The sequence below is a fragment of the Falco biarmicus genome, chromosome 3 (assembly GCF_023638135.1).
Source record: "Falco biarmicus isolate bFalBia1 chromosome 3, bFalBia1.pri, whole genome shotgun sequence".
NCBI classification, from domain to species: domain Eukaryota; kingdom Metazoa; phylum Chordata; class Aves; order Falconiformes; family Falconidae; genus Falco; species Falco biarmicus.
In genome coordinates, this window is record NC_079290.1 from 69,788,312 (window position 1) to 69,808,279 (window position 19,968).

The window sequence follows — 19,968 nt, forward strand, 5'->3', positions numbered from 1 at the left end:
TGGAACCCAGTTGCACGAGGACAGGTAATTAGGGGGGCTAGACCATCAGTAAAGTGCCTCTTTTTAACCAGGACAACCAACCACTGAAAGCCTGAGGAGAATCCATTGGGTTTATACAATTTTTGCAACAGGACATTATTCTGGCTTAAATGAAGTATTATGGATTTGATCCAGGAATTACCCAATGAAATTCTGTAGTTGTTATTATGCAGTAAGTCAAAGTAGGTCACTTTCTTATTTTATTTAATACAAAAAGGCTTATCAATCTCAGCTGGTGTTTCCATGTCCTAATAGATTGTACAAAAAATTATTCTGGCTCTCTTCTAGCCGTTGCATTAAAATGTGAGTCATATTGTAATGAAACTTTAATGGCAACAGCTGTTTCAGCTAACACAACAGAAGAGTGGTTGGCTCATGGAGGACTATTTCACTTCTTATTTCACTCAAACCAGAACTGAGCATTTATTCAGCCTCAACAAAACTGGAAATGGGACAACAGCAACATCCCAGCTACTTTCCCCCAAATAAAGATCTTTCAGAAGCACTTTTAATTCATTTACAGATAAAAATTTGCCTTAACCAAACTGGATGGTACATAAGGATCAGTGGCAGAGAACACTAAGGACTCTGTTTCTGAAACAGAGCAAGGTCTTAAAAACATTAGTCAGGATGAGTTTGGTACAATGAGAAAGGAATGTACTCTGAATAATTAGAAAAGGTTCCACCGATGATGATGTTAAAGGAAGGTACTCTGAATAATTAGAAAAGATAAGGTGGGCACCTGAAGGAGAGGAGACCATGAATCAGGAAATCGTTGAACAAAGACAGTTGAAAGGTTTACTCCACCTAGATCCACCTATTATGAATAGAATGATTAGGTGTTGAAATCAAATGAATATGTATGTAAAGATGTTGTGTAACCTCTCACAAAAACTGTATAAATTACCTGACTTTTCACTGAAAACTTCGGAGCTAGTTTGTCCGGTGCAATTGGCTAGCTCCCCAACGTTGCACGAAATAAATACCTTTGCTGCTTAAAGACAAAATTTGTCTCTGAGCAGTTACTCTGTGCCGTTTTGGCATCATTTCTTCTGTGCAAACAGAATACTCCCTTGGGCCACAGCCTGCTAACAGAACAAAGACAACAAAATACACTAGGAAAGGAGTAACTTGTTTTCATAGCCAGCTAATTAGCCAAAGGCCTCATATCACCACCCAGCAACATGTGATGTTAGACCACCCTTAACCATCCTCACTTTTACAATCAGCTACAATGTGTGCTCTGGATAACAATAGGATGGTAAATGCCTATTGTGCTTCCCCCCATCTCGCATACAGACTCACTCTTACTGAATAAACAAGGGGGGGCGGGGAAGCAGCACATACTGTACACTGTATAGCAAGCATTAAAATAATAAACAAGTCATTTATTATACTGCTATTATGCTGATTAATTACAGCGAGCACAGCCCACCAACCCTGCACTGCTGAAAATACAACAGGCATCACTGGCTCAGGTCCATGTCTATGCTAACTAATCTAGTTAACAACTCCAGCCCCTATGAAAGAAGACAACTCCAAACCTCTGTTATGCATGTAGCTTGAATATGGTACAGATGAGAAAAATCATACCAGATCAGACTCGTTAAAAACCCTTAAGCACACTGTGCACTAATTTTGTGGCAAACGTTAGTGCCATGCTGAAAGTAATCTTAAAGGTTTAGATGCTACTGTAGAGCAGTACCTTAATTATAATGGCATATTAACTAGTTAAATGTCCAAGAGCTACTGTTACTGTTTAAAGCATCAGATGGCTGCCAGAAAAACAAACACATTTGAATGCTATTGTTAAAAAAAGAAAATCCATTAAAATGAGCCATAACCAAATCAACCACAGAATTAACGTAACATATACAAGTATCTGTACTTGAGAAAAAGCTTCAAAACCTAAAATAACAAAAAATCCCACCAGCTGGCCTACTGCTGCCTCTGAAATCCCGTGGATCTCTTTCCACCACAGCAGTTGTCTAGTCTTCGGTTTCTCCTGTCCATATACAAACTACACATAGTTTGCAAAAAGCATTGTATGATACATAAGATCTTGCAAGAACAGAGTTTCAGTTCTTTTCTGGGGTGGGCAGGAAGCTTTAGATGGACATAAACACACTAAAAAGACAAAGCTGTGAGCAGCACCTCTGAGATCCAACAACTGCACAAAAATGCCAAACTTTTTTAATAAAATGTAAACCTATTCTTTCTATCTCAGAAAGTTAATCCAGATTTTCTCTTGTAATTTTGATAAATCAGTGATCTCTGGATGAAAGCAGACAGGCAAAGTCTTGCAAGAAATTGGGAAAAGGAAAGAGCTGGTGAAGGAAAGTGGAAATATGTGGACAGTTGGAAAAAGAGAATAATTACTTAGCTTATAATGAAAAACTACAGGAGACTAAATTCCCCCATTTACCTCTCATGCAAGAGGGAATAACCGCATTGTTATAATAACCTATTTTAGGACAATTTGCTTTCTCACTAGATTGATTTTTTTTGTGAGTGTGTAAGCTTGCCATTATTTTGCATTAAAGTCATAGTTTGTGTCCCACAATTGATTGTGTTTACAAAGAGAGAAGCTTCCCAGTAAGGTCACTGAACTACAATAACCCTCAGCTTTTAGCAAGCTCCTGACAGGACCACATCACCTCCTGATAAAGGCATTGTGCAGCCCAGAGCTGCTAAGTGCCTTCCGGCTTCCTCCTTTTGCATTCTGCCCTCGCTGATTTTTAAACAAGGATCAAAAAGCAAAAATGTATACAAGAAAAAGAGTGAAATCCATGCAAATATAACACACAATCATATACATTCCCACCTTGTAAATATATTCTGTACGACCACATGTTAATTTGCACTAGATTGATACTATCTATTATTTCAGGAGAATGGGCTTTATATACCATCATTAAATCCCCAACTGGACAAAAAAAACCCACCCCAAACTGGTAGCTGATACACAGCATCCAAAAAATTCCTACAACTGTGGCTACCCTTGTCCTCCCATGTTAAGGGAGGCTAATGGTGAGCGTGACTACATCGGTCAAACCATTACAGATGGAAATCTCGTGGAGACAGAAGTTCTTCAGCCTGCATGAGGTTATACAGCTATCCACAGGGCATTCTGCGTAGGGCACAGCAGCAGGCGTCAGCATAAGCACTGAATCAGGGTGAGTCAGGGTTGCCGTGGAATTGTGCTGAATGTACAGTTTCTAGCTATATCTCTAAGTGCTGCATACAAAAAGATACCTCAGGATGTACCCAGTACTGCAATTAGAATGGCATAATGACAGACAGAGCTGCATTTAGTGTCACTTTGCCATGCTCGGAACACAGCTGGCTCACCTCTTGCCTAAGTGAAGGGGGAAGAAAAAAGAAGTATAGCTCTGTAATTCTGATCTTTTCTTTTAGAGGAAAAAAGAGAGTTAATTTCACCTTTTTCATAAAAACAAAACACACAAGAAAAACCATCAAACCCAAACACCACCACCACCCAAAACGGATGCTCCACAATACAACTCCAGTCCCAGCACGAATGACTGGAAAGCACCAAGCCATGGAGAATCATGGCCACATCCACAGATACAATTTCAGACCTGATCTGCTAGATAGGAATAAAACTTTCCTGTTTGAGAAGACCAAGACTTACTGTATCTTGGAAAGTTAGTACACTTTGACTATTCACTCCTATCAGAAAGGGAAATACTCTGTCAACATACTACAGTTCCCCCATGGAGAATTTTTCCTTACTTGTAATTTTACGTTAGTTCAACCCTATGGAAAAAAAGTATCAATAAAAATCTGCCTATGTCCTTTTCCAAGTTAATGCAATATGGGATTGTACCAGAGGAAGGTCAGACAGTTTGCTCCCATGTTTCCATCTCACAGTTGTAGAGTACTAGTGGATCTAATAGACTTCTGAAAATAATCTCTGGAAGTCACCTTCTGATGCATTTCTTCAAATGCATAGCACTCTACCCAGCAATTTTCTTCTCTTGCTTGGACTGAGATGTCATTCATGATCCTTTTCTGAATACATACTGGTTGCAACAGAGACCATGTTGACTACGTGCAAGTTCAACAGAAGTTTGTAGCAAGCAAGACATTCTAGTTGCACATCACAGATGCATATTCAGTATATATCAGACAACAGAACTCTGTTGGGTGTCACAAGAAAATCCTTTCAAAGGACAAACAAAACTAACTCTTGTTAATTCAGAATTTCAGTTACAAATGCCATTACTGTGCAGACTAGATTTCCTTTCTTTCCCATATCCTTACCCTTATGCTCCATTTCTCCACTCTATCCTCTCGTATAAAAAGTTCATCGCCTTTGAGAATTTGCTCTCTGAAACACAAGACATACCTGACTTGTTTGTATGTTTTTAAAGCAGCTGGTACAATACAGCTTTATCGTTGGTAAGGACATTTCAGCTATACCCCAGTATAAAAATAAATATTAAAGAGAAATTTAAAAAAACCTCCAGAACGTTAACTCCCAAATGCAACCCATACGAAGAAGAGGAAGTAGAAGAAGAAAGCTGACATTCATGTTCGCTCACAAGTGGCTCTCCACAGTAGTGGATCAATCCTTGCTTGTATCTACAAAGAATGCTATTGGGTCTAGCAGACTTGAAAGAGGTATCCATACTTGGTTCCTTAGTACCGCAACATTTTCAATCAATAATAATGTGCTTGCCTCCAAAACTGTACCCCACCAATAGAGAATGCAGAAACCACATTTCCAAATGAAATACTGCTGTATTCAAATGTTGCAGCTCCCTCAGATACCTTCTGTATAACAATCTCTAGCAATCGCATCTATTCCAATCTGTCCACAGCACAGAAAGTTCCCTTTTCCTGAAAAATCATATTGTCACCTGGTCCAAGACAATACTGACCTTGGAGAGGGGGCGGGGCACAAGAGCAAAGGAAGGTATTTCTGTCTCCTTTGCTCAAGAGCCTTTGACCTGACAACCCAGGCACTCTGGTGGCTGCCAGGGACTGGCAGTTGCTGCCACCGGGTGGCTCAGCGAAGAGGGACAGGCGGTGCATGCAGGGGGACACCACCCCTCCGAGTGCCTGCTGCACACCCAGCACCAAGACAGAACAGGCAGGCAGCAGGCAAGGGTTGCTGCCCCCGTTTCTGAAGAGGGCTCAGCGGCTGCATCGGGCAGGAACTGACTTCTCTGGTGCCTGCGCTAACCTTTCTGTAGGGGGTGGCATTGTCCAGAGAAAGCTGGGGACAGTGATGTTCCTGAAAAATAAGTAAATAAGGCACAGAAGATAGCGATCTATGTGAAAAGGGAACACTGCGCTGTACCCACTCAAAGAGACTGGAGGCTATTTAGAATTACTCAGAAGAGGGATTCCAGTCAAAGCTGAAGCTATAAATTAACCAACTGCTGGTGCGCTCATTATAACTAGCATCACTGGGGAAAAAGAAAAAAGAAAGAAATGAGGGATAGCTTGAAATAGATCAGCCCAGAGGGAGAATAACTGAGCAGGGTCTGTAATCTAATCACTGAAGTCACAGGACAGCAAATAACTCACCTAGGGAAAACTGTTTCAAGCTTACTATTTATCCCCTATAAGATGGATTTGAGCATCTTAAGAAATTGCCCACAACTGCAGGGAAAGGCAAGTACCTACAACAATATCATTCTCAGAGCCATGAAATTTGTTATCTGCCAAAATTTTTTCCCCGACTCTCAGGGAGTCTCACACTAAGGTGGTTTCATTTGCACCTTCAATCCACTTTGATTTCCTCACTTGACCAGGGTGAAAAAGAAGATTACAGACTCCATTTACACCATGTTTCCTTTTTTTTTTTCACCCCATTTTGACCTAATCTTAAAAACAACAAACAAACCAGACTTTCATTTGTAAAGTGGTAAAAGGGTTGATTTAAGACCCTAAAGTCTGAGTGGTTTTGAGTTGGAAAGAAATTTTCCTCCTTGTAACATCAAGTTATCAAAGGCTGATCATTGGCTTACCTTAGATAAGCAGTTCAGTTACAGATTTGGAACATGGAAATATTTAGCAATCTGTTAGTAAATCATTAGCTTTAAAGAACATGCAGTACACTGCATGTCAACCTTCTTAAATGAGTACAAGAATTTATAGTGAGGGTATGGATCACAGGATGGTGATTTTAAGCCTACCAACAGTGAACTTCAGTGTTTTTAATTCCCATTTTTAAGTTCCCAGTCCCCATACGGACCACAGGCTTGACTACTGGTTTAGCTCACTGGTACATGGGGCTAGGGAACAGACCAGAGAAGGTTTAAAAGCCTGAGATTTCTCTGGTAGAAAGAGGCAGACAGAGGTCTCCTTGCTTTGCTGTCTACATCCTTCTCACAGAAAGAAAACCAGAGATCTGAACTGGGAAATTACACGCTTTGAGCTGCACATTACACAGTGCTGTGGGGCTCTATAAACAGTAACACTGGATCTACTGGATCTATGCAAATAACCAGTGGAGCAGTCGTAGAGCAAATTAGGTAACAGCTTCACTACTGAATTAATGAAATTGAAACCTAGTTCTTAAGTCCACTTGTGGATTCTTGAGACACTGGCATTATATGATCAGTGTTGGAATCATCCACACCAGGAATTCAGGTTCACGTGCCAATCACACTACACTATCTCATTGAGGAAAGCTGATTTGAAACTAGTTTAAATGATCACAAGCATTGTTTCCATATATAGTAAGAAGGATTTAATTATTCATACTCCATTCCTTTTGTACCTTAAAATAAAAAAAAATCTTTACTGTATTCAAAAATATTTGACTCATCCAAAAGTTTTCAAGCTAGTCAGCCTTAATAAAATCCACATGTCTTCCACAGACATTGAGCTTCCATTCTAGAACATAATAAATACATGGAAACAATACTATACCAACTGATAAACTTTCAGTCTTGCCCTCACCCCTCCTGCATTAATGTTAGACTATTGCTTTTTTATTTGAGTTCTACTAGCATAAAATCAACAAAGTTATAAGGTTTCCCTGCCCATTTTCCAGATCTTAATGCAGAAGAAAAGGCCAAATACAGATTTCAGATCAAATAATAAAACTACCAGCAAAACCTATAGGCAGAGGGGGATTCACAGAAAACTATCACAATGAGTTTATTTAAAATCTAGGCCTCCAAGTATCTTAAAAGGTCATCTAGTCTATCTGTCTGCAACAAGATGAACTACATTACGTCAGTTTAGACTGTTGTGTAACCTGTTTTTTTACAGGCCCACAATGATGAATCTTCACACTTTCCAGATGATGCATCCCCACATTTTAGTATTTGTTTTAGGATTCCCCTTCCCAACATTTAACCATATCTTTCTTTCTCCTATTTAAAGAATTCACTCTTTGTCCTAGCCATTACGGACTGAGAAAAGTTTATTTTCCCTCTTACTGCATACATCTTTAATTTTATCGAACACTTGCACTCAGTCTTTCTTCTCTGTGGTAACCAACAGCAAGTCCTTCTTCAGAGATGATTTATTTTAGACCTTTGGTGCCCATTTGTTTTCTTCATGGTCCTCTCCTCTACCTTTCTAGGTCTCTGTGGAACTGTATGGCCCACACTCAAATGCTATACACCAACATTAAGCAGATCACAAGAATTTTGTGGGAATTCTCTTTTCTGAACTAACAGATCAAATAACATTTTCCAGATGTCCAAGTAACTCACCAAATACTTCATTATCCTCTGAAGACTGCTGTGTTAGTCTGGCTGCTTTTGGACTTTCTTTAGCTGCTTCCTCCACCTTGACTTCAGCATTCTGTAAAACAAACAGCTTTTCAGATTAGGGTTTTTTTTTAATAATTATCAAATAGAAACATTCTTCAAATTTCTCTAATTATGCACACATTACATTCTTAATGAATACAGAATCATTAACACAGAGGGTTTTGATATCTATATATATGTGTGGTTTTGCAAAATATCAAAGGGAAATACTCTCAGAAAACACAGATTTTGGGGGGTTCTGAATCTGTTTCAAACTCACTAGAGGACATAAGAAGAGGGCTAGAAAAGCCCTATCTAAATGAGATAGATCTTAAAAACCATGTCAAAACTTGTAAGTTTCCACCTTTCCTCCTCATATTTCCTTTTCTTTCTATTGACATCTTCCATTGTTTACTTAGTGAACCAAGAGATCAGAAGATAGTGCACAAATATTTCTCCTTACAGAGCAAAGATAAGTGAGCTAGAGATTGCTTAGAAGCAGCCATCTTCAAGTCTTCAACCAACTCATGTACTTCTCTCTTTCTGAGACAAACCTGCCAAATAGCTACCTGGTGTTAGACAGGGCCCAGAGGTAAGTCAACAGTTTCAACACTTAAATTGCCAGAAGTCAAAGCATTTCACTCCCTACCTAGAAAAGACTGAAGAAAGCATACCCTGTGAAACCCTGAGTTTTAAATATTTACATTGCTACTAAAAAAATAAACAAACTGATGTTTTCAAAACATTTTAGTTTGATACTCAAGAGAAATGTACATGCATGCTTGCAGCAATGCACACAGTAAATTTCACATGCAGTCAACTGTTGAGCAATGGATATGAAGTGACTGATGCAATATTAAACATTACTGGACTAAGAGTTGAGGAAGAAAAAAAAAAAGAAATGCAGTATGCCTATGCTTTTTAAAGGACAGATATCATTCTGTTCAAGTACATACTCATTCAGAAGACTTTGTGTGATGTTTTGGAGCAATCACCTTTGTACAATGTATAAATTCTGACTTAGGTTTTGAAAATGTTGCTATACAATCTTTCCATGAAAATTACCAGCTCTGCCCTCAGAAACATAGCACACTTCCAAACTGGTCTCTTCGTAAAGTGGTCTCTTATTTCCCCTTTTTAACAACCATATAGAAGATAAAAAATGACAGGTAAGTTAAGTCTATCAACCTCCCTACAGAACAGAGGAGTACAAACTTAAGGCACATGAACTCAAGAGACTTTGAAGAAAGACAGTAAGCTTTGTTAAGAAAAAAAATGAAAGACAGACAGACCTAGGAGCCTACTGGTGTCACCCAGCAGCAGACAAGAATTAGAGAAAGCAGAGAGAACAGGAAAGAAAGGAGAAACTGTTTCAGAGGAAGAAACACCTGCAGAAAAGAAAGGATTCTGCACTGCCTCAAGGCACCAACCCGAGCATCCCATGCAGAAAACCCATCAGCTATCTATCTCTCAAAGCTGAGGAGACAAGACAGTTTTAGCAGATGCTCACCTCAGTTTGGGTTAACTAGTGTCCCTTGGGAAGATGGAGGGACCCAGTCAGAAATCAGCAGTGGCTATACTGGGAGACAACTTGCTTTTGGTAAACAACTTTGTCATCAGCACAACTACTTAAGCCTTGTCCCCACAGATATGATTTGTAAGTTGTGGATCCACCCAGTTTGCAGTGTGTTAGGTGCTCTCCACACACCCAGTAGGACACATACTAAAGTCTACAGCATCTGTACTGGTTTACAGAGCCACTTGAATGTAGAGGCCACTGAGATTCAGTAAGCTGCATGTTGCGGTCAGGTTCACCAACCTATTTTAGTTGCTCTATAGTGAGAAGCAACTCAACTACATCTTTGTAGAAAGAGATGGAGAACAGCCCTGAACACTGAAAAAAAGGAAAGACAACACCTGCTACAGCAGAATAAGCCAATCCCAAAGCAAAACGCCACTAAAAATTGTGCCATGATGGATGACACACAATTCATACAATTAGATGATCAAACCAGTTTCAGGGCTTTCCCAGATGATGGGAACAGCTGAACTGATCAGAACTATTCATCTAGGTTTTGCAAAGATAGTGCCTGTTAGCTCCATTTTCAAATATATTCCATTGTATTTAGCATATGGTGAAGCTGGTGGCGCATGAGGAGAGGGATTGCTGTTCCTCTTTGGAAACAGCTGGAAGTCTGACACCTGCTGCAAAGGCATTAAGAGCAACAGCAACAAAACACTACCCAACAGATACTCAGAGGTGTCTATAAAACAAGTTGTCAATCCAAATCCTTACTAGGAAGCTGTCTGCATCCCTTACTTTAAAAACATGTTTTTTGGCAGTCTCAGGGAAATTAGAAAGACAGAGCCCTGACATACTCTGATTCGAGTTAAATCACTGGGAAGAACTGCACAGAAGCTATGCTGTCTGCTCCCTGGATAAGCCACAATGTTGATGTTGACAAATGTCAGCTCTGAGATACTGACAGGAAAAGTTGTGTGGCATCAGCCTAAAACATGGCAGTGCACGGCTGGATATAAATTTACTTGGCATGGCTTCTTAACAAAATGCAAACTTTAAAAAGATTTCCTTATTATTTGCACTAAAAATTTACATGACACATGATTACCGGCATACTTAATATCTGTATTAACAAAAACAATACAAGAAAGATCACTTGAAAAGAACAATGATCCACATCCTCTAAAACAAGTTACATTATGAAAGAGCATTTTAAAATACAAGATTTAGCCAGTTGCTTAATTCTGTTTTCCAGTGTCCTAAAAATTATAAGTGTCTCTATCCTTCCAACCAATAAACAGAAGTAAAGCTACATTCCCTCACACTGTGCCAGGAGAGATTCTTTACCTGCAGTTATAAAGTGCTTGTGGGTGGTTATACAATAAAGGCCCTTTGTACATAACATAGTAAATGTAATTCTATCTAGCTCTTACTTTCAGGTCGACGACTCTGTGCGATTTCAGAAGTGATAGGCAAAATAGTTTTATTTTACAGCATCAGTTCCTAAGAATTATAGATTACACCTGATTTTAGCATGAAACAATTATTACATAGGCCTAAATAAAAAAATCCTCCCTCACTCTCCCCAAAACACATTTCCTCGATCACCACAAATTAGCATATAAACTGGAACTCAAGTCAAGTTTCCTGACATGAGACAGGCTTTCTCAATGTTCTTAGACCCTCTTCTGAGCTAGGGCCTCCAACCTGTACTTCAGAACAAGTGAGGAGAACGTCCCCCATCCTGCAGGTGTTCTGACATTGGGAGAGAAACCACTGAGCACCAAGATCACAATCAAAGCAAACTGGAGTTACATTTCTTACATGAATTGGGCCACTCGTGTTCCAAAATACCATGCAACACTAAAGTAGCATGCCAGCACCTACTTCATGGTAACAGCTGGCCACAGAATAGAAATATTTCTATCATTTCATAAAGTAGTTACAAAACAAGATGCGCACATATACTGCAACTGTGTCTACGTGAATATGTACATATATAGCTGCTCTTCACTCAGCCCTGATAAAAATTAGAAATTGCATTGTAATCTGCCAGTTTTACAAGACACTTTTGGCCCAGCTTCCCATTGTAGCTGCTCACCAATGCCTTGTGATTCAGTTCACCTGTTTCCTCATTATCCACCAAGTGAGCACCACAGTCTCCACGTTACACAACATTTTAAAAACTTTGATAGGTAAATATACAAACAGGTAGCTATCAAAATATTTGCAACAAATGAATAGCAATATCAAAAATCATGCTTTGACTGTATATACACCACTAGTGCAAGAAGCAAGGCTGTTTGTATTTTGCTGCTATCAGTCCTATTTAGATGATCTTTACCTAATGGGAAATACTAAGAAATGCTGAGTTACAACGAGCTGTATTCTGCAGGCACCACAGTACCAGGCGAGGCTGAAAAGTGCCGTGAAGCATATCACATCTACTGCAGTAGCTATGTCCTCAAGAAAACATAGAACTTGGAAATGGAAAGTTGTACTCCGGAGCATTCAAGCCAGCTTTTTAACTACCTTGTCATTTTTGCATACTAGTTAGGAAAGGATTATTTCTTTTCCTTTAACCATAAGACTGCTACTCAATTACTTCATTTTGCAAATGACAAAAACACACAGAAAAGTCAAAACTTCTCATCAGAAACCAATTATTCAAGGCTTGTTATGTCTAAAATTAAATAAATTAAACAGAATTAAATAAATCCAAGGTGAAGCAGAGACTCGTCTGTGCTGTCATTCCTACCTTATACAATCTACTCTGCTTTCTTACATACTTAGCTAGCATGTTTAGCTCCATCCCAATGGCACAAATGAGAACAGACTGAAATTTCTTTCTTTTTTTTTTTTCTTCAGAAAAGTGCCACACTGACATCAGAAGTTCTAATTGCAGCAAAACAACACAGAGCATGAGCGCATGAACTGCAGCTTTGGCCACACAGCCATTTCTCCAGTTCCTTCTCTCATTCTCATTTGTTCATTCCTTCCTATCCATAGCATGTTATCTTCCCTGCACTTAAGTCCACAACACCTAGCAGAATTGGGGGCACGGTAAAACACTTGATTCTTTCTCTATGCTACATTTACAAAATTAAGACAAGCAACAGACACCACCTCAAAAGACAGACAAGAGTTTCTAGTGTATAAAACCAGATCTGACTTGCAATAAACCTCCATTTTGAGTAACAGAAAAAGGGTAAATTGTTGTAGGCAGTAACAATCTTGACAATCTAAACTGTATCCATAGCAGTAGATCACGCAACTCCAGACTTGGCTGAAGAACTCTGCAAAACATTCCTGAACTTCCACCTCAGCAGTGATATTCACCTAAATTCTATCATGCAAGGCTACCTTTCATTTAATATTCACAAAATGTGTGTATGATGTTCACGTTCTAGTTCACCTTAAGGACATTGTATGTGTTGCCTCTTCTCAGACATAACTGAACTTTCACAGAGTTTCAGAGGAAAAAAAAATTAAGAAAAATCTGTAAGTCATGGATATGTGCTCCTTCAGAAATGTGACAGTAACATGACTGAGGGTCATGTATCGCTAAGTCCACCAAATGCGTGAGTGTTTCTCTACATACCAAATACATCCTGTCCTTACGATTGCAGCAGTATGTCATTCTAACAGTGATCATATTCTTTGTTGCTTTTGTATTCTGCATCTCCAGATTAAGTACTAACAGCGTTGCTTTCATGAAAGCTGGAGAAATTCCTTGTTATTTTCTTTTCAGAGACCTCTATCAACCTCAAAGTTTTTAGCTCACATCCATTGTGAGGAGTTTTACAGGCAGAGCGTAACACAAACAGATGAGATGTTGTGAACAACCCTTATTAGCAGCAAGAACTCATGAAATAGCAGCTGGGCCTATTCAGGTGGGCAGAAATCTCTTGGACCTGCATTAATGAGTATCTTCAAGCATCTTCCTGAAATCATCCATTAATTCCTCTTAAATTGTGGAGATTTTCCAACCCCCTTTCCAATAATACAGAAATTCATACTAGCAAGCACCAGGCTTCTTGCACAGAATGTGAATGGTGAATTTTAGCAATGCCATAGCAGTTATCTGTACTCCCTGAGCAAGTCTACTGCTGTAATTCAGAATAGGGTTATGCCAGACTGAAGCTTAGTTCATCTTTACAGCTTCAAGCTCTTGCAAATGTTCCAGGAACTCCTCTATCAGTTCTTCAGTCCCCAGCAGTCATGAAAAGGATTGAAATTTTCCCATTAATTTTCAGATAAATGAAATAACTCCTTTAAACAGCAAGCTAATCAGAATAATCTCCAGTTTTCTGGTATACCGCATATTCTCAGTTTAATTTTCACTTCTACAGATTCTTTACATTCAGTCTCTAAAATGGAACTCAAAATATCATCTACTCAGTAACTTCTATATAAAGAGTAATTAGTCTCACGTTCCTGTGCACATGTCAAAATCTTATTTAAGGTAAAAGAATGGAAAAAATGACAGTGATGGAAAGAGAGAGGACTAGAGTTTTCCAAGGACAGTTTTCTGTTCCTCTCAGTTCCAACAGTACAGTCCCACTGCTGCTAATGTCATCGATGGAGGATTTCAAAAGAAGTTTCAAACAAAAGGATCCCATCACTAACCCTTAAGGCAGACAAAGGCCCTTTGAAAAAGGTTTAGAGATGCTTCAAACACATTATCTGGGTCTTTGAAGAAATGCATTCAGTCTATTTTTAAAACCTTTAGATACTGAGGGGTTGTAGTACAAAACACTGAATTTCAACTCAAAAATTTGCTACATTTCCCATTACCAGTTCCACACTATTTTGCTATATGTTTCCCTCCATTTATGAGAGGGAACTACTTCTGTTTGTGACGTTCTTACAAATTGGGTTAATACACAGGATATCTTGCCTTTATAGCAATTCTGTTTCATTTTCAGAAAAGGTTCATGACCACAATGGGGTTCTCATATTTAATAACTGAACTAAAATTTCTTCCCTTCAGAACATAACAGATAGAGACAACTAATGGATCCACAGTATGCCGCTAGTCAGCTTTCACTAGTCCATAAGGGATTCCCCCAGTGCTGAGGAGGGAGCGCAAGTGATCCCATTGCTGTGTCCATACTACTGACAAAGGCTAATCACATTTGGGAGAAAGGTGCTAAAATGACAGAGTTCATTTGGAAAACAAAACAAAAAAATAAAAACCAGGACAGACAACCCTGTGCAAGAATCAAGGTTTTCCCATGAGTACCATGAACTGAAAAAAACCCCAACAAACCCAAACTCATGTCCCCTATACATAGGGGCTGAGGGAGAAGAAAAGCTATGTGAGTGACCTGTTATTCTGTAGGTACTCCAAGACACTGCCAGAATCAGGAATTCTCATAAAACGGCAAGGAATTTGCAAAATTACTTAAGACACAAAAATACACTACGGGTCAATATTTTCAATTTGAAGCAAGAATCCAGTCATATGACTTTTGCTCTGTGCACATTAATCCTGAAACCATACACAGGAAACCTGCATCACCTGAAATTCAAACAAGTATGGACAGAGCTATGACTTGTTTCCTCTACAAATCCCACCCTGGTCCCACAGAGCAGCACAACGACCACCACCTCAGCTGTAACAGCAGCGCAGTGGCACACACAATACAGAACAGTGAATATCAATATAAGGACCAAAAACTACACTTGGGAACACACAGAGTTTTGACAGCCTCCAGAACACTTGACCTGAAACTGAAGTTATTAAAGTACACACACTGCCTGCTTTGAACCCAGACAGTTTTTCTACAGTGCCACTGCAAACAGTTATCTGGCAGGCACATTGATGGATGCAGCTCTTGACCTCATGAATCAAAGAGGAACCATAACAACACTCAATGAACAAACCCAAAAATAAGTACATTTGACATCAAACACAATAGCAAATCTCTTTTACAAAAGGTGTTTAAGCAGATTTCCAGAACAGTCTCAAGAGTGACAGCTACTAATACTAATGCTTTCACAGTCCATTCATCACCTTTATCCTATCTAGACTGAGTGTTCGCTAATTTACTTTCCTTTAAGCACTCATTTTAGCCACGTGTTGAACAACTACAAATAATTCACTCTCGAATGTGGTTTAAGTCATAAACACAATGTTGATGCTGCAGCCTCAAGTCTCAGTGCATCTCCTAAAGGGCTTCATAAATACATTGAACAATGGCAGTGTCTAAACCCAGCAGAGTAATAATTTTCAAATGCCACCACTGGAGGTCTTTCTGAAGTGTAATAATAAAAAAAGCATACAAAAGCAATCCTGTTTCCTTCTGCTAATGAAACCATTGCTATATTCTAGCACATTGAAAAAGATGAAAATAATTCCTATATCTGATATACCAGAAAAAGATAAAAAAAGGTCATCTCTAAGCATCTGAATACTCACTCAATCTATGCTAAAAGCACAAGAGATGCAAAAAACTAGCAACTAGTTCGAGAATGATACAAAATAGTTAATAGGGAAAAAAAACCCCAAAACTATGACCATTTCAAAAAGTGCAAATAACAATCCACTAGTCATGGAGAAAGGATTACAAATATTTTGAGCTTTTTTCAGGAAAAAGTTGCCTTTCAGCATTGTACATTGCACTTCTTATATTGCTGGTTTGAGTTTGGCAGTTTGTAATGGATAAAAAGCAAAACACACTCCACTGCCTGAATTATCAGAGATCCTCAGCCCTGAATGCTCCTTAGGGGTCTATGGCAGTAAACCAGTTGATTTGCCTCTTCTACCAGCAGGATGAGAGAAGAGGTAAAAGAGATGGCAGCTCTCTGTGGGGAGCACACCGTAATGAACAGTACAGCATGGCACTCAGCAGCACTACAAATCTGCCTCAAAGCAACGCTGCGAGGGTTTCCACAGGGTGCTGGGCTGCACAGCGGCATGTGTGCACTTTTACAAAGCAGCACTAAACAGCAAAGAAAGCAAAGGCACTGAAAAAGCTCTTCAAACGCTTCCCTGGGGGCAACCTAGAAATAGCTGGTCACAAAGGAGTATGTCTGGGAGATTTCACGATTCCAAACCATGACTCAGTTCTGAAGTTACATGATGTCATGATACTCAGAGGAGAAACTACAGCCCTTTCCCAGACTCCTACCAAGCACTGGCTGTATGATGGTGCATTTGCCTGCTGCTTATGGAAGAGTTCTAAAAAAAATAAATTTTTTTCAGACACCTGAAGCAAAGTCCAAAGCTGCTTCATCACACAAAAGGATGCTTGCAGTGGCCCAGGAACAAGAAGATACTCAAGTGTGCCTTAAATGAGTAAAACCAATATCAAATATTCAGTTAAATATTTTTCTTCATTTTTCCTTCCATTACCTAGAAGGTATTTTGAGTGAAATTATTCCAAAATGAAAGTTATTACAGAGCATCTCGGAAATACTTACTGTGAAAGCATCAAGCTAAGAATGATTCAAGATTATTAGAAACAAGCCAGTCTGCCACCTTACAGGCAACAAAACACCTTTTCTGGGCCACCTGCTGTGAAAACTTTCTGGCTTCTGCAGTACTCCAGCTGACAGTGGACAGGTATTTTTGACAAAAACCCAACACAGCAGACATCCTGATTCTGCAGCCAGCACTACCTTTGGTAAGGGGAAACACATAAGGCTTCCCTTGTCAGTACAAAGTGTTGACTCCACAGGCCTGCAGAAACCAAGTGGAACACATGTGACTGTGGGCTACAAAGAGCTGAAGCACAACTACCACACAGAGAAGGAACTGGGCACCCGACAACAGTTTAGCTTTGCCCACTTCCCCAGCAGCAAACCAGATTGCAGGGAGGCTAGAATTTCCCTTCTGGTATTTCATTCTTAATTTCAGCACGTGCAAGAACCAGTCCTTCAGCATGTAAAATAAACATGCCAGCATGTATGTGGGTCATTTCTATACGTGGTTGAAGACTGGCTTTACTCAATGTCTATCTTTTTACTACTAGCTCTGTACTAAGAGGGTACTACAAGAAAAAAAAAAAGTATAAAAAGGGTAGACAGCTTTAAAGGACTTTCTCACTATATTACTCACAGTGAAATACTAGACTAATCCAAATCCCCTTTGAGCTTAATGGGTAGGAAACACACCCTGAAACACCAAAAATGGACTTTCAACTTCTTGAATTTAATTTTCACTTTCAAGCTTCTAGCTCATGAGGAAAGAAAGCTCACAAACTGCTATGTAAATACACTTTATATTTAAAATTTTATCCCTTCAACGCCCTAAAAACCACCAAGTCATTTTCAGCATTTAAAAACCAATGCTTACATTTATTTGCCAAGGATTAAAAGAAGAATTAAATTCCACACCAAGCAGTTAATTTCAGAAGGAAGTTTTTCCAAAATACTGATTTGGAAGGAAGACTGTTTTCACTGCTTTAGGTCATTTGGCAGTCTCTAGCTTTGTGAAGTATATTTCTAGGCCAAAGCTAAGTAAAGTTTTACCTAGTTGTCTGATATTAAAATATATTTACCTGCAAGACCCACAGGTTCAAAGAAAATTTTGACCACAATACTGACCAATGCATTTGTTCCTGCACTGTGATAAGAGAAAATCATCAAACGTTTCTTAAACCTTGTACAAAGAGGGTTTGGGGTTTTTTGAGGGGTGGTGGGTTGCTGAGAAAAAGACACCTTTGTCTTTCAAAAGCAGCAAGGTATTTTAACCCAGATGCCTTGGTTCCTCACTTGCACCATGGCCCCAGCCTTGCCCCATTCCCAGGCCTGTGTCCTCCCTCTTCACCATCCCCTCAAGCTGGGCTGCTCCCAATGCTTGTTGGCCCCTCAAGGAGCTGAAAAAGGGGTGGGAGAGGGGCGAAAAAGAATCCTTCCTAACAGCAGGGGAGAGAGAGGGAGAGAACTGAACCAGACCAGCTCTCAAATCCAATCCAACACACAGCCTCTCTCTCCTCTTGTCCCAGTTTTAACAGCAGAAACAAGGTTTGCTACTTAACATTTGGTTATGGGGGATGCCACCATGAACTCACCACCAGTGACACAGCATGAAGTCTTTCTATGAATACTCCTGTCTATCCACCCGAGACAGAAAATTATGGACTTTGTAACTGAATGATAGGCGCTTTTCCACTTCCCTGTTTGATTTAAATCAGTCGATATTAAATACATGACCCTGAAAGAAACTTTTATTATTCTGTGCTCCCAGAATGATCACAGGTCGTGTAAATGTGCCACATAAATAAATGCACAGACACCACTTAAAAGAAAATATTTTCAAGCATCCAGATTTATGAGGGTAACATTTAGAAAATATTCAACAGATGATTGCCCTTTTCAAAATTTCAAAAGATTTCTTTTCAAGTAAGAGTTTTGAAATGCAGTTGGCATGGAAGTAATTTTTTTTTTAGTTACAAGGAGATGATAAAGACACAAAATAGATTGCATGATTGTAAAACATTAGCATGACACCTTTTAACTCCCATGTAAGCAAATAAAAAAAAAAAAACAAAAAAAAAACAACCACCAAACCAAAATCCTCTATTCCCTTCAAAAGTGTATAGTTTTGTAGAAGACCTCAGAAACTGAAACTTAAGTCATCGGCACAGAACAGTCATCAGGAAAGCGTAACTATCAAGAGTAGAGACATAATTTCCTGCAGTCAGTCTCATTTGCTCTGTTGTATTTGAAAAGTAAGTGCAGCCAGCAAACACCACAGGTGATTAAAAGCTCCATCCATGAAAGCATGGGCACAAAAGTACGGACACTTCTTTGCTTTAACACATTCTAGATTAGTGTTACCTTTACTATCAATATGTGAAGATAAGGAAAGACATTGACCATTTTATCAGGGATCGCTTCATCAAGATACGAATGTGTCAAAAATAGTTCCTCACTATAAGACTATATACAAAAATTGCTACAGATGTTAGATGCTAATATTTGTCCTATTACTACTGAAACCTTGAGTCTAAAGAAGACTCACCATGAATGTTAGACACTAGGCAAAAATCAGTATCATTTTCCTTCATAGTCCATGGAACCAACTTCTGCCTTCAGCCCTGCTGTGTTGTTTTCAAGGTTTCTCTTGGCCACATCACCCTGTGCCCTTTATTTGCCAATCCAGTCCATCTATCACTTTCTCACTTGTCTGTGGGTTGTCATCTTGGTCCCTCATTGTTCCTAGTTTAAAGCGCTCCTCACCAGGTTGGCCAGCCTGTTGGTAAAGATGCTTTTGCCAGACTTCATCAGCTAGATTCAGTCTCTTCTGAACAGTCCTTGATCCTGAAAGAGGGCCTCCATGGTTGAGAGGGCCTCCATGGTTGTAAAAACAAAATGCCTGTTGTCAACATAAGTTGTGCAACCGGTTGTTGACCTCTAGGATCCATCCGATTCTTCAAGCCCTGCACCCCCAACTGGGAGGAATAAGGAGAAAACTCAGGGTCTCCATGTCCCCTGTTCCTCCACCGCTGAGCCATATAACCATGCTTGATAGGCTCCAGGTCTCCTCTGTGGGTATCAAGGGTGCCCATGTGGAAGAGCAGATGACAGGGGTAATAGTCCAAGGATTTAACAAGCCCCAACAGCCTCACCAACACTATGGATCCAAATCTCTCTCCTAAACGAGAAAGTATGTGAGAGAGAGAGAGAGAGAGAAAGCATGCACAAAAATGTATC

The 19,968-nt window shown here is 39.5% G+C and overlaps 1 protein-coding gene across 4 annotated transcripts in view; it reads right to left on the minus strand.

Annotated features, from left to right (window-relative positions):
* The window catches only part of MBP (myelin basic protein), a 120,223-nt gene that overhangs the window by 52,994 nt on the left and 47,261 nt on the right, over nt 1-19,968 (minus strand). For all 4 annotated transcript variants that reach the window (XM_056331380.1, XM_056331381.1, XM_056331379.1 and 1 more), the window contains exon 3: nt 7,743-7,833. In XM_056331380.1, coding sequence (XP_056187355.1) covers nt 7,743-7,833 — 91 coding nt within the window. The remainder of the gene's footprint in view (nt 1-7,742; nt 7,834-19,968) is intronic.